Genomic DNA, 15,831 nt, shown 5'->3' with positions numbered 1-15,831 from the left:
AGTGAGCTCCATGGATGCGGCTATGGTGTGCAGTAGGGTGGGGGGCTGCTGTACCATGGTGTACCCCTTTAGTTATGGAGACTGGGGCCCTGGGGACCCTATGACTGGGATGGGGTGGTGGCTATTTTTTGGCCAGCACAGAAGGGATTCACTAGTTTAACAACCCGTGTACACTATAGCCTGGAAGGTGAGCTCCTAGAATAAAGAATAGTATCTTAGCAAATGGCTGATGCTCAGCAGGATCATGGTGGCAGTAGGGATGGCATGGCAGGCTACTTGGGGGTAATCCCAGTTGTAACATTTGCAGAGTTTGATGAAGCCCAACTAGAAAAGAAAGACTAGTAGCAAAGGAGATGGGATTTTAAATGTTGGATTTTGGGGTGCCTGGGTGGCTCAGTGGTTGAGTGTCTGCCTTTGGCTCAGGGCATGATCCCATTGAGATCCTTGCAAGGAGCCTACTTATCCCTCTGCATGTGTCTCTGCCTCTCTCTGTGTGTCTCTTATGAATAAATAAATAAGAACTTAAAATGAAATGTTGAATTTGGTACTTTTCTTTTTTGGTTTCTCAGATTCTCATTAGACTGACAGCATCGAACTCACTCTATTGGGAAGAAGTTGCCAGTAATATTTTTTCCAGTTCAGTGAAAGGACTAATAATGATGGCAAAATAGTAGTACTGATTCTATACCAGTTGGAAGAAGCATGTGGAAACCCTTTTGTATGCTTTTTTAGTTCAGATTCATTTTTTCTTAGATATAGCTTGCCCTTCACAAACTAATAAAGTGAATGAAAATTCATTCATTCATAGAAAAGTACATGTCCCTATTTCCTCTGCCATCCTCTCAGAGCCTCCTGAGAGCCCTTCCTTAATAAGAAGGAAGACTCCACATTGCAGGGGGCAGGGAGCATGTGGAATCTGAGTCCTAAGTTGTAGGTAAATAGTCATCTTGTATGTCTTTCAGTTCCAGGGAAACAGAGCAAAAATCTGTACCCGGTTGTAGTAATTGGTTTACCTCTGGCAGCATTTACTATTGCTTTTACAGTCACTGAGACTGTTTTTATTGCTAAATATCATTGACTTTTGCCTTGTGTTTTGATTTGCAAATTCAAATTCAGTTGGAAGCAGAAGACATATAAATCTTAAGCAAGAGAATGGGATACACTTGGTATTGTCATACCCCAAAAGAAAAAAAGTTACCAGAGCACTCATGATTTGCATGAAGTGTTTTGCAAATAAGAAGCTATATCTGAATCAATGTTAGCATTCAGTGGCACCGGGAAGGACCTTTGGGGTAATCACCTCTCGTATTTTCTCTAATGCCAGGCTCAGGATGTAGGAGATGACAATCCACTCCTGGAGACAGGGCCAGCGGTCCATCCGCACCAGGATAACATAGTTGAAGAGCAGTAGGTAGCCCAAGTACGATATCTGAAGGGCAGAACAACTATTAGCTGTGTTTGGGGAGATAACACGTGCTGGGAAAAAAAACTTTTGAAATCCTATTTTCAGGTTGACAGGTCTTCTAAAACAAGTTTGCATTCCCAACTAGACTGACTCATTTAGAGGAAACCTGTTTCCATCGCCAGTGTGGATAAATTCTGAAGCAGATCAGGACGCATTTTATACTTTAGGATGATATGGGCACTGGCATTCTTTTTCTAAAGGAAGACGTTATTTGTGGCTACTATCACCTTCATGGGGGAATTATGGAGCTGCACAAAATGATGATACATAAGGAAATTTTTAATATTTCACTGATGTGTCTTCTACATTCCTGAAATCGGAAAATATTACTTACTCTCCCTGCCTTTCAAATTTCCCTCTTGAATCTTTTCACTGCTGATAAATGTGGGAGGTTAGAAGGGGTGGGGGGTGAGAGCTGTCTGTCGAAGTGCACAGAGGACTGTCCCGAGTCCCCACAATTAGGAATGACATATCTATGGTTTGCTGAGGCCACAGCATGCTCCCTATATTTCTGGCAGGAAAAGATGCAGAGTTTGGAGATATATGGGAGTGATGTATGGGGTGGAGGGAGGTGGTCTGAAGTTCATTGCTTAAAGTTGATTTATGGCGTAGCTGATGAATCTTAACCTCCAGAGCCCCTCGCTGGTCCAGGCTCTTCTGGAGTAATGGGGGTGGGGGTGGGGGTGGGGTATTCTAACAAGTGTGTATTTGTGATTCAACGGTTGTTGTCCTTTTTAAGATTCAGGGGATCCCTGGGTGGCTTAATGGTTTAGAGCCTGCCTTTGGCCCAGGATGTGATCATGGAGTCCCGGGATCAAGTTCCACATTGGGGTCCCTGCATGGAGCCTGCTTCTCCCTCAACCTGTGTCTCTGCCTCTGTGTGTGTGTGTGTGTCTCTTGTGAATAAATAAAAATAAAATCTTTTTTTTTTTTTAAACTGTAATTTGTTTTTATTTTATTTTTTTATTTATGATAGTCACAGAGAGAGAGAGAGGCAGAGACACAGGCAGAGGGAGAAGCAGGCTCCATGCACCGGGAGCCCGATGTGGGATTCGATCCCGGGTCTCCAGGATCGCGCCCTGGGCCAAAGGCAGGCGCCAAACCGCTGCGCCACCCAGGGATCCCTAAAAATAAAATCTTAAAAAAAAAAAGATTCACCCCCACCTCTCCAAATTGTATAAGTTTTACCAGTAAAATAGGTAAAGTCCCTTGTATCCATGATGTATTCCTTGCAGTAGGATTAGAGCCAGAGTTCTCAAAATTGGGCTGCATCAGAATCCCCTGGGAAGCTATAAAATGTGTAACATCTTGCCACAGGCCAGAGATAGCATTCAGAGTATTCAGAGGTGTGGGGTGACTCTGGGGCTCCTCTGCTTCCTAACTCTGCCCTGTGTTGAGCTCTCCTGCAGGCCAGGTGCCTCACTGGTGCTCAGCTGGTTCTGACCAGAGCAGGTGGGTAACAGTGGCTTCTCTGCATCACCAGTTGTAGCTACCAAAATGTTGGGTGTCCAGGCCCATGGTTGATCTGTGTCCCCATGCAGCCTTCCTCTGCCTACTGCCTGCCCCACTGCCTAATGCCCCATCCAGAGCCTTGGACCCGTCTCCTCACCTTCCATTGCTTCTCCTGCCTAGTCATTCACAAATGGAACAACATGACAGGGCTTGCTTGGCATAGGCTATAACATGGTGCTTGGGACTTCATGGGTAGTCTTGCCCCACCCTCCCCAGATTGCAATGGTTGTGAGAGCCTCTACGTGCATGCTGGGCCCTCCTGCAACTGGAGCTTATCTACAAAAGTCATAGCATGCGTGTGTAAGGCTGAGGCCACTCTTGTAGCTGGCACCACACTCTTGGGGATGTTAAAACAGTGGGCCCCAAAGGCATTTGGAGGAAAATGTACAACCAAGCCGTTGTCAGTTTGGTGTGCATTTCAGAGTGGAGAGGCCTTAATTTGCTTCTCTGTTCTAGGAGCTTATGATCTGGGTTCAACCACACTCCTTTGGTAAACCCACTGGTTTTATGAAGAAAATGGCATTTGTGAGTTCGCTCTTTTAAACCACGAGTCCACTTTGTTCACTTAAAAATAAAACTGTATTTCCCTAAGTTTCTATTACTGAAGGCATTAAAAAATCCTTCATCTTAAGCAAACAGGACCGTTTTGCTTTACAAAGTGATGCTTTTGGGGCTAGGATGGCCACATTCCTGCATGCGTGTAAATATAGGACAAGATATGCAGATACAATTTTAGCTGAAGATCTGAATGAGTCCTGGTTTTGTTTTCACAATTCATTTTAATTCTGTGAATTTTAAACATTTTAAAAAGCCTTTGACATGTTTTTCAAGTCTGACAATCCTGTGTGCTCAAAACATGCTATGTAGCAAATGCTAAGGAGGAAGCCTTACCGTGTAAAACCAGAACTTGACAATGGGAGCATTATAGAATTCACAGATTTTCATTCCAATGGGAATGCTTCTTTGCTTTTTGTGCTCATTCTCCTCATCACCCTTTCTTGAACCAGCGTCTGCATTCGCATCCTGGAAAACAGAATGGCACATGTCAAGCAGGTTGCTGAATGGGAAATGCATAACATTTAACAGATAGGCCTCTTTAAAAATAAAGAATTATACAGAGTTCCCCAATTATGGTGGTTTCTAAACTCGTGGTAAGAGAAATCTCAACAATTTTGAGAATGAGAGTGAATTGATACTTTTATGATCAAGTGTAACACTGACCATATTCTCCTCTTCTTTCTCTTTACCATCTTCATTCTCCTTGGATGTCTGATAAGAGAAGTCATCATATGTGCGAAACTCCAAAAACAAGATGGTAGGGGGAAGAAGAATCCCCATTATAACCTATGTAGAATGAGAAAAAAATTGTTAAGATTTTTGATTTTTAAGCTATGGCAAACCTAGAAAATTTTCCTAGTATATGTAAAATTTTAAAATTATGATCTTCAGCATTACTCAATAAATTAAGCAGTCCTATGACAGGTTTATCACTGTCCTGATGTCCTGTGGCTTATTTGGTTTGATACATTGGTGGAGTTGCAGACTGTGAAAAAGAACTTGTGCCAAATTATTTCAGATAGACAGCAAGCAGTATTGTGTGGAATCCTTAAAAAGCAGAGGGCTTACATTAAGTTTCAAAGCAGGTAAATTTTCAAAATATAATAATAAAAGTGAGAATAAATAAATAAAATAAAATAATACCTTCAGGGAAGTAAATAGAAAATATTTTATATGGAAATAATTTAGATGTAAATGTGAAGGTATGGATCAAGATAAAAGATAAATGTAATTTGAGCTTGACCTAGACAAAAGGATGCCCTGGCCCGTGGGTGGAAAACTTTGTTGTCATTTTTATCAGTGCTGTGATGTGTATCTCCAATATGGAAATTTGTTCCCAATGTTCAGTGCTGAGAAAAATCTCTCACGGTGATCCATTATTAAGAACACCACAAAGGGGCTATTTCTACCATATTTAAAAAGTTATATGATGAAAAAAATCAATATTAGTATGGTACAGGTGCATGAATAGACCAAACAAAGGAATAGAATAGAAGGTCCAGAAATAGATTCAAATACACATAGAAAAATAGTATTAGGTAAAGGTACCACTTCAAATTGGAAGAATAAAGATGGACTATTTAATAAGTGGTATTGAGAAATCATGGGTGATCATTTAAAACAATTAAGTTGGACTCTATCTCACAGCAGCATAAATTAAAGATTAAAGATTTCATGAAAAAATAAATAAAGATTTCATGAAAGAAGGCAGCCCCGGTGGTGCAGTGGTTTGGGCGCTGCCTGCAGCTCAGGGCATGATCCTGGAGACCCAGGATCGAGTCCCATGTCGGGCTCCCGGTGCATGGAGCCTGCTTCTCCCTCTGCCTGTGTCTCTGCCTCTGTGTGTGTGTGTGTGTGTCTCTATGAATAAATAAATAAAATCTTAAAAAATATAAAGATTTCATGAAAGAGAAAAAAGGTAGTGGTAGTGTGGGAAGAATGTAAAATAACTAAAAAGAATCACATAAGAATTTTTCAGAAGAGGATGGTTGGGGAAAGGCCTTTCTAATTATGCTCCCAAATCAAGAAGTAATTATACCTTAATTTTAAAAATTAGCAAAATGAAATAAGCAATCAAAGAAAAATCACTATATTTGGAAATTGAAAAAAGCACAAAGTTTCTGTACAGAAAAAAAAAAAAAGCCTTAACCGAAGTAAAAAACAACTCATAGGAAAACATATTTGCAGCTCATGTGAAAGGCAAAGGGCTAATCTTTCTAATTAGAAAAGAGTTCCTAGAAATTGAGAAGAAAAAAAATCTAACAATCCAGCAGAAAAATAAGCAAAGGCTGTGAGCTGAGACATTGGTACTGAGAGGAGAATGTTCTCATCCTCACTCATAATAAGATAAATGCAGTTACTACACAGAGATATTGTTGTTTACCATTAGATGGAAAAATTCAAAAGTTAACTCCTCCCCTGTGTTGGTGTGACTGTGGGAAAACAGACATTCTCCTACATTGTCAGTGGAGGTGCAAATTGAACAATCCCCACAGGGAGGCTGGTCGAACCCAGCAAAATTGCAAGCACATATCCCCATGGAGCCACCAATTCCACTTCTGGACATGTATCTAACAGATACGTGAGACACCATATGTGTCCAAGAACATTCATTCTGCCACTGGGTATAACACCACGAGACGGGAGTGACCTCCATGGCCTCAAAGGGGACTGGCTAAATATTAATCTGAAATAATGGAATATGACCCAGCTGGGAAAGAATGAGAACTTCCTATATAATAATATGGAAAGAGCTCCCGGGTTAGGTGAAAAAGCAAGATACTAAATAGTGAGTATGCCAGCTCTTGTGAAAAAGAGAATACAAAGACGATGATCACTCATAGTAGCTTTAGAAATGGAAGGACATACAAGGAATGACTATCAGTGGTTGCTGCTGGGTGGGAACAGGGCAGATGTGGAACAGGTGTGGGAGGGACACATTGTCATTTACACTTTTAAATAGTCTTGTTTTAATTTTTGAACTATGTGCATATTACCTACTTTAAAAAGTTAGGTTAAAAAGAACAAACAAAAAAGAATGATCCAAATAATTATTGCTTTAAAATAAGTATATTTTTATGCTGTAAGCGTAGAAATGCTTTGAAGGAAATTTGGTGCTTAAAAATATTTCTACCTCTTGGCATACATAATATTTAAGAGAAGCATTAGGTGAAAAAAGGAAAGTGTTTGCAACTTAATCAACTTTCTTGGTTCTCTTTTCTGAATTTTATTTACTCATATTTTATTTTATGATTTATGATTTATTCATAGTTTAAAAATCAAAGTGGGAGCACCTGGGTGGCTCAGTGGTTGAGCGTCTCCCTTTGGCTCAGGTTGTGATCTTGGGGTCCTAGGATCAAGTCCTGCATTAGGCTCTTCGTGGGGAGCCTACTTCTCCATCTGCCTATGTCTCTGCCTCTTTCTGTGTCTCTCATGAATAAACAAAATCTTTAAAAAATCAGAGTAATATGGATATGTGGTTGAACATCTGAATGGGCTGAATGGACTTCTAGTAAAAAGAGGAGGACCGCTGCTCATTTCTCTGCTTCTCCAATCCTGTTTCCCAAGGCAAACTCTTGTAAATATTTTTTATCATAAAATAAAATGCAGATACAAAACACACCACACACACAAAGGCAAAGATTAATGAGTCATTATAAAGTGAGCATCCTCGTATTCCTTGCAAATTATAAAATTGGTTCGTATCAGCCACTGTAGAAGCCCTTTCACGTACCCTGTCCCTATCACAAATCCATCTCCAAAAGGATCCTCCATCCTCACTTTAAAGGAACAAAGTTCTTTCTGTTCTTTTATAGCTTTATCTCCTGACTGTGCATCCGTAGATGTGGGTTATCCAGTTTGGGGGCTACAAGCCACATGTTGCTATGGAGCACTTGAAATGTGGCTGGTCTAAATTGGGATGTGCACTTGTAAGTGCAAAGTACCCAACAGATTTCAAAGACTTAGTACAAAAACAGAATATTAACTATCTCATTAATGATTTTTTCAATTGATATGTCAAAACGATAATACTTTGTATTTGTATGTACTGATTTAAATAAATATTAAAAATATTTCAACTGTTTCTTTTTACAATATACTTTTATTTTTAAATTTATTATATTTTTAATTTTTAAAAAAGATTTATTTATTTATTCATGAGAGACACAGAAAGAGAGAGGCAGAGACACAGGCAGAGGGAGAAGCAGGCTCCTCCACAGAGCCCGATGGGGGATTCGATCCCGGATCCTGGGATCGTACCCTGAGCCGAAGGCAGACACTGAACCACTGAGCCACCCAAGTGTCCCTATTATATTTTTAATTTTAATTATGGTATAGTTAACATATACTCTTACTATTTTCAGGTGTACGACATAGTTACTCAACACTTCCCTACATTCCTCAGTGCTCATCATGATAAGTATACTCTCTAATTACAATGTATTTTAACAAAGCTTTTTATAACCATTAAAAGTTTTAATTTTTGTAACTAGAAAGTTTGAAATGACAGGTGGCTTGCATTTTATTTCTATTGGAAAGTGCTGTGGCAGGCACTATGATTTAATCTTGCCCTTTAAAATTCTGGTATTTTTAAAAAAGATTTTATTTATTTATTCATGAGAGACACACACAGAGAGGCAGAGACACCAGCAGAGGGAGAAGCAGGCTCCATGTGGGGAGCCCCATGTGGAACTTGATCCCAGGACCCTGGGATCATCATCTGAGCCAAAGGCAGAGCTCAACCACTAAGCCACCCAAGTGCCCCCAAATTCTGGTATGTTTTTATTTTTATTTTTTTTCTGGTATGTTTTTAAATTGTTTTTTGGTATGCATGTTTTCTGGATGGTTATCTGAAGAGCTTGAGGATTTGGACCCGTAGAGTTGATTATGGAGTGGATTTGGAGGATTACATGACTTTTATACTATTCAAGGTGTTCCTTTGTCCACTTGGTGGCTGGATGCAGAGTCCTGACCAGACCCAGGTTCAAGCTCCTTGCTGAGACTGTAGACAGTATGTTCCTTCATCAGGAAGGGCTTGGTGATGTTTGCAGCCACTGATGCTCATTAGATTTGTTAACTCACTGGGTGTTGAGAGTTGGTGATGTTCTAACTCATTTATTTTTCATCTCTTAGTTGGAATAAATCTATGAACACTCTCACATTTCCCTTCATCTTCTCAGTGGTTACTCATGGTTGAGTTCCTGTAGAAAATGCAGGATGAATGCTTGATTCTTATTTAACTATCTTCCAGATAATGAATTGGTTTCTTATTATCCACTGAAGATATTAAAATATCATTATAATCTCATGGATTTAAACATGTATAATATATTTCCATCTATTGCTGTTAGTAATATTACTAAAAGTCAAATTGTCCCATCTTTGGCCAGTGGAAACTTCTGGTCTTCTGGTTCTTACCCTACTGGTCTTTGATAGCTTCTTTGCCTTCTGGTGTGTCAAGATGTTCTAGGCTTATCTTGTACATTTCTTGCTGGATCTGGAAAGGACCACATCACTAAGAAATTCTGGCTCCAGTTAGTGGGAAATGATATTGGAGATGCTTATGGCTTTTAGGTAGGTCATTGTATCTAGGCTTTTCATGGCTCAGTGAAGGAATGAGTTCATATTGATGCTTCCAATAAGTGCTACAGGCTTTCTACTCTGACCTTTCTAGACTATAGCTGTGTTTCCTTTTGTTTCACACCGAGTCCTCTTTCTCAAGGACTGATCTGATTATAGAATTAAAATATCCCTTGTTGCTCAGTTGCTTTAACTTTATAGTTTTAGAATAACACTGTTAATACTACTACTATCAATCATGATTGCTGAAAACATTTCCTTTTTTTTTTTGCATAGGTGCTCTGATTCTCTCTTCCCTTTTAAAATGCTTATATTATATCTACATTATTAGAACACATAGCCATTACATACTATGGTCTCTCCGTCTTAACCCTTCCCTAGTTTCAGCACTGTAAGTAAATATCTGAGGCTTTTCATTAGTCCTTATACTGATGTCTCTCTGGTTATTTTGGTTCTTGGAAGGTCATTCTCTAATAGTCTTCAGAAAGGGCTCCTAGGAACAATATTTCCTGGGGTCTTGCCTGTTGGTAAGAACTTTTGTGTACCCTTTATATTTAACAATCACTTTTGTTGGATATAAAATCCTGACTTGTCATTTTCCTTCTGGGAGTATCTTTATATGACACACCCTATTTTTTTTTTTCCTGACACAAATGATTGCTGTTGAAAGTCTGATGGTAATTTTCTTTGCCTTATAAGTCACTTTTGTTGTTGTTGCATCTTGCCTGGATGTCCAGAGAGCTTTTTGTTTTTAACTAAAATCCAGTAATTTAAAAATATGTGTTAAAAAAATATGTGTTGATGTTGGTTGTTCCAGTTTGATATACTCAGATTTGGAATGTGTTTTTTAAATATATAATTTCAAATCATTTATCTTCAAGAGAAATCTTTGACTTATATTTTGACATAGTAACTTTGAACTATTTCTGATTTTATTTTTTTAAATATTTTGTTTATTTTTTCATGAGAGACACACAGAGAGAGGCAGAGACATAGGCAGAGGGAGAAGCAGGCACCCTGCAAGAGGCCTGATGTGGGACTTAATCCCAGGAGGCCGGGATCATACCCTGAGCTGAAGGCAGATGCTCAACCACTGAGCCACCCAGGCATCCTACTATTTCTGATTTTAGTTCTTAATGATAACTTCACATTTTGAACAACCTGAGTGATATCTTATACTGCTATTTCTTTGTTAATGTAAGTATGACCTATTGACATCCTATGATTTTAGACAAGATTTGACCTTTTCATCCTATTCCTCTGTTCCACCTTTAATAGCAACATGAATATTTTCAGTTCCCAAAAAGTTGCCTTTGTAACTTTACATCATAAGCTGAAATCTTTATCTTTTGTGTCAACAACATTTGATAGTCTCAATTTCCCACTTTATAATATGGGATATTATCCTTCTTACTGCCCTCCCTTCTGCCTTCCACCACCCAATTTTTCCCTGCTGTGCCTTTGCTTTTGAGTTTTCATACTTGGTGGCATTTGAATTGTTTAGGAATCCTATTTGAGTCTTCAGTGCTTTGTCTATGGGCCTACTCTAAAAGCTGAAAACCAAGAACAAGCATTTCCACTTTTATTAATATATAAATATTGTGTATTGCATGGCCATATAGCAATTTTAATATAGAATTCTGGCAGCACTAAAGGATCATGTTCTTGGAATCAGAGGTCAAATGGTATTTTTTACACTCTATCAGCCATTCAGAATCATTCCAAATTTTAATTTTAATCATAACTGAAACTTAACTATTGTGTATATTTTTGTTTTTCCTGAGATTGGATTCCCCTTCTACATTCTCTTGAAGGATTTTCTTATTAGGAAATTGTTCTTGTTTTCTTCCTTAACCTATATCTCTGATACTTGTAGCTTCTTAGTACCTCCATCTATTGGAGTCATTTCTGTTCTTCTTGAGCACTTTCTTCTTGGATCTCAATGACTCCTTATACCCATTTAATCTGACTGACTTAATCCTGCTGCTCATTTTCATACAGGAATAAAGCATAACCTTCATACTTTTTAAGACATGGACTGCCTTCTATTTGACAGAACCACACTACACAGTATAACATACAATGTCTTTTCTTTATACTCATGGCTATCTCATGAGATTGGCATAATATTGCCATTAGGGACTGGGTTATCTAAAGATAACCTAATAGTTGGGGCACTTGTGTGGCTCAGTTGGTTAGATGTCCAACTCCTGATCTCAGCTCAGATCTTGCTCTCAGCGTTATGAGTTCAAGCCCTGCACTGGGATCCGTGCTGGGTGTGGAGCCAACTTAAAAGAAAAAAAAAAAAAGGTAACCTAATCATTAATAGTAAACAGCAGAGCTAGGATTTGATCACAATATACTTTTCTACCCACTACATCCTTTGCAAACCCTTTCATAACTTTATATTCTCTTAGAAATCCTATGTAGTGAAAACATTGCCAATTAAAATAACATCACATAACTTTAGAGTTGTAAGGGGATCTGTAGAAACAGAGTTCAGATGCCTGCTTCAATGGCAGGTAGATGGCCTGTCCAGGGGTTTGAGGTTAGTTAAGGTGGACTCCAAGCTCTGTAAGCCAGGGATTGTGGTTAGGTTGGGCATTAGACCACTTGGGTTCAGATCCTGGACCCATGCTTTACCACGCTTTACTAGGTAAGTTACTTAATATTGAAATGTCAGGTTTTCATCTCAAAGAAAACATCTGCCTGGTGGGGTTGTTCTGAGGAATAAATGAAATAATCCCCAGGAAGTGCCCAGCTAAGCAGGGTGCAGCGTTAAGAGCTCACAGGTGTCACTTGTTACTGATATAACCACAAGTCATACGTACTTTTAGGCCGGGGTTTTTCCTCATTCTCAGCCTTCCCATCCACATGTCAGTCAGCAGCATCTGGCTGCAGGTGTGAGCGATGAAGTCCCGGTGCTTGGCAGCCACCGCCAGCTTGAGGCATGTGGAGTTGCTCCAATTCTTCAGCTCATAAGTCAGCAGTTTCATGGCAATCTGCTCATCATGCTTATAGGACTGATCTAACAACTCCACGGCAAGCTGGCCAAAGTCTCTGGAGGGAAAGATATGAGATCAGAACTGAAGCTGCAATGTCACATGCTCTTTGTTAGAGAGACATGTTGACAGGGACATCATGGAGCCACAGGACACAGAATGCTTGATTTCCAATCCTCTGCAGTCAGGAAGCTCATGGGGTATGTTGCCAGAGTGGAATGGCTTGGGACCAGGACTCTGTGCTTGGTCATATTGGGCTACTGACTGTTCTTGCTGCAAATGGAGCTTTTTTTTTTTTTAATTTTAAAAATTAAAAAAAGATTTTATTTATTTATTCATGAGAGACACACACACACACACAGAGGCAGAGGCATAGGCAGAGGGAGAAGCAGGCTCCGCACAGGGAGCCTGTTGCGGGACTTGATTCCTGGACCCTGGGATCATGACCTGAGCCAAAGACAGACACTCAACCACTGACCCACCCAAGTGCCCCTCCAATGGAGTTCATATTGGACCCCACATCTGCCCCTCAGGCCCCAGGGACACAAAGATGAGAAGACAATTTCTTTCCCTTGAGTATTCATGGAACAGGGATACAGACAGAAAGGACAGCAAAGCCTCTGTGGCAATGGAAGTCAGAATAGTGACTACCCTTTGTGGAGGGTACAGATGGACATTGAAAGGGGACACCAGGAAGGCTGGCAGGTCTGAGTAAGTTCCTGTTTCTTGATCTAGGTGCTAGTCATATACTGGCATGTGAACACATACATTTGTATGTATGCCTTCTCAGCATGTGTGCAATATTTCAATGACATGCTGGTTACAAGAGAATTCAACACTGTCAATGCTATGAAAGAGACAGGTTCTAGCTGTCATGGGGCATAGAGCAGTGAAGTTCTAGTCATTGGAGGTGGAGGATGGGAAAGTAATGTGAGCCACGTTGGGGGAGGAGAGGATGACATAAGTTGAATTGTAGACATAATATTTTTTTAAAATATTTTTTAAAATATTTACTTGAGAGAGATTAAGTCAGAGAGAGAGAGAGAACACAGAGGAAGAAACCGACTTCCTGCTGAGCAGAGAGCCCAGTGCAGGGCTTGATCCCAGGACCCTGAGATGGTGACCTGAACTGAAGGCAGACATTTAATCAACTGAGGCACCCAGTTGCCCCTGTAAACATAAAATTTATTCCATTTTCTACATGACCCTCATTCAAATATTCAATAACAGTCATAAACATGCTCTGTACCTTCAACATTTTCATGGAATGTGGTTAAGATAAAGTCCCATGGTGATCACCCTTCATGTTTTTGTTTCATTTTTTGTAAAGTTTTAGTCCAATGATGAACTGAAGGATATAGAAGGGAGGAATGGCATTCTCTGTTCTCTCAAGAGGAATGCTTTCAGGCCTCAGGTCCTATAGGCTGTGTGGTGACGTAGCACCATGATAATCTTCCAAGAAGCAGAAGGATATTGCTGAGCAACCCACTGAATTGGGAGAATACTTCCTTATTTTTTAGATAGCCTCGAATTCCTGATGTTTAGAAATCAGCTAGTGACTTTGGAAATTATTGAGTCCAAAATAAAAGCAGTGTGTCTCAGAAAACGAAGATGTTAGATGTTGGCAGAGTTGATTGTACAGGCCTCAAGTTTATGGGCATATAAAGTTGTATTGGGACTTCTGGGTTTGAGTTCTGCATGTAAGGGGCTTGGAAGTGACCACTTGTCCTAACAGTAAGTGAAAGGTTGGACAAACTGAAAAATTGATAACTCTTCTAAATTCATCAGAGAATTGAGGTAACAGGGCCAACTTCTCCCAAAATTGCAGAGACAGACAGGTGGATACAGAGACTCATGACTTACTAGAGCACAAACCTCTAGAACCAGAGCAGAGGGGGTAGGAAAACCCAAACTATAATTGATAAATTGTTGGAGGCTCTGTGAGCACACATCTGAGACTTAATAACTCCATGGGGGCCCAGTCTTAGGGAAGTGTGCTCACACTTTTGTGAGTTTTACCACCAAGAGCTCCACAAGTTCCCATAGAGAAGATGAGAGAAAAATCTCATGTGTCAACACAGGAGGAGAAAAGGAAGCATCCTGAAATATGTCAGAGTACTCTGATCTTCTTAACAAGACTTGCCCAAAGGTGAAACTAGTTAGCCACAGCTTAACTTACTGGGGAGTTATCAGAGCCTAACTGGCCCCTCTAGCTGTCCTGTCCCAGCTAAACGGGAGGAAAATGGAGGAGCACTTGGGAAATTCATGTTCAGGGACACATTTATGAGAGTTGTTCTCTTTTGTGTATTTCTGTATGGAAATCCGTTTTACTGTCTTTGCATTAGAATTACGTTTCAATAGCTCAACGAGAGGGCAATAAAAACAATGACAGTATAGAAATGCCTCAGAGAGACAGGAGAAAAAATATTGACATAAAGGACAAAGTGATTTATGAACAAGCTTTAAACATAATTGTACTGGGAAGCCTGGGTGGCTCAGGTCATGATCCTTGGGTCCTGGGATAGAGTCCTGCATTGGGCTCTCTGTGAGGAACCTGCTTCCCCCTCTGCCTATGTCTCTGCCTCTCTCTCTCATAAATAAATAAATAACTCTTTAAAAAAAAGATTATTTAAAAAATAAACATAATTGTACTTAAGTGAGAAATACATTTGCCACCCTCCCCCAAAAGGGCAAGTACTCAGGACAGTAATTTCTCCTGGTTCTTAAGTTCCCTTGAGACACTAACTTTGAGTTGTTGTCCAAATCCTGGGAGATATCATCCACCAGCTCACTCTCGGAGGATTCATGGGCCATGGACTTGTAGAGCTTACAGGCCACCAGTGCTTTGGCCATGCTCTCCTCTCCTCGCTGCCAGAGGAAGACTGCCATTTTCTGGCGCTTCATCAACACAGCCCACACCATCAGCTCATGGAAGGGATACTGGAACCGACTCACAGCAGGGTCATCTACATCAATGTCAATCTCTTCCTCCTTTTTCTTCTTTTTCTTCTTCTTCCCTTTTGCTGGAGGCTCATCATCCTGAGGGGAGGCAAACACATTTTTCACGGTTCTGCCATAAGTGCACAACAAAGGATTTCATGACTACCAAAAAAAAAAAAAAAAAAGGAAAACCCTTCATCAGCAGTAATTAAAGAGATTTTGTAAATATATCTGCAGTTCCCACTCAGTATATTGATTCTTGTGAATAGAAGCACATGTTTATTATAATAAGTAAACCATCTAAACCCAAATGGACGGAAATAGCATACTACTGTTTGATGAGTTTATACTCCTGGGTTGGCAGGTTTTTTTTCACAAGCCTTTAAAAACTGAGGGAATACAAATAACAAGTATACATGGGGATGTGGAGGAAAAGGCACCCTCATACACTGTTGGTGGAAATGCAAGCTGGTGCAGCCACTGTGGAAAACCGTATGGAGGTTCCTCAAAATATTAAAAATAGAACTACCCTATGATCCAGTAATTCCACTGCTGACCATTTACTCAAAGAAAACAAAAACAGTAATTTGAAAAGATACATATACCCCTATGTTTATTGCAGTATTATTTACAATAGCTAAGATGTGAAAGCAACACGTGTCCATCGACAGATGAATGAATGAAGATGTGGTATTTATACACAATGGAATATTACTCAGCTGTAAGAAAGAATAAGATCTTGTCATTTGCAACAACATGGATGGATGTAGAGGA

The 15,831-nt window shown here is 39.9% G+C and overlaps 1 protein-coding gene across 1 annotated transcript in view; it reads right to left on the bottom strand.

Annotated features, from left to right (window-relative positions):
* The window catches only part of TRPM1 (transient receptor potential cation channel subfamily M member 1), a 101,261-nt gene that overhangs the window by 28,559 nt on the left and 56,871 nt on the right, over positions 1-15,831 (bottom strand). The window contains exons 20-24 of the mRNA XM_025986409.1: positions 14,864-15,156; positions 11,947-12,175; positions 4,199-4,321; positions 3,869-4,000; positions 1,301-1,429 (exon numbers count right to left, since the gene is read on the bottom strand). Coding sequence (XP_025842194.1) covers positions 1,301-1,429; positions 3,869-4,000; positions 4,199-4,321; positions 11,947-12,175; positions 14,864-15,156 — 906 coding nt within the window. The remainder of the gene's footprint in view (positions 1-1,300; positions 1,430-3,868; positions 4,001-4,198; positions 4,322-11,946; positions 12,176-14,863; positions 15,157-15,831) is intronic.

This window comes from Vulpes vulpes, chromosome 14, assembly GCF_048418805.1.
Source record: "Vulpes vulpes isolate BD-2025 chromosome 14, VulVul3, whole genome shotgun sequence".
Lineage (NCBI taxonomy): Eukaryota > Metazoa > Chordata > Mammalia > Carnivora > Canidae > Vulpes > Vulpes vulpes.
This window is presented reverse-complemented; position numbering and strand designations above follow the sequence as displayed.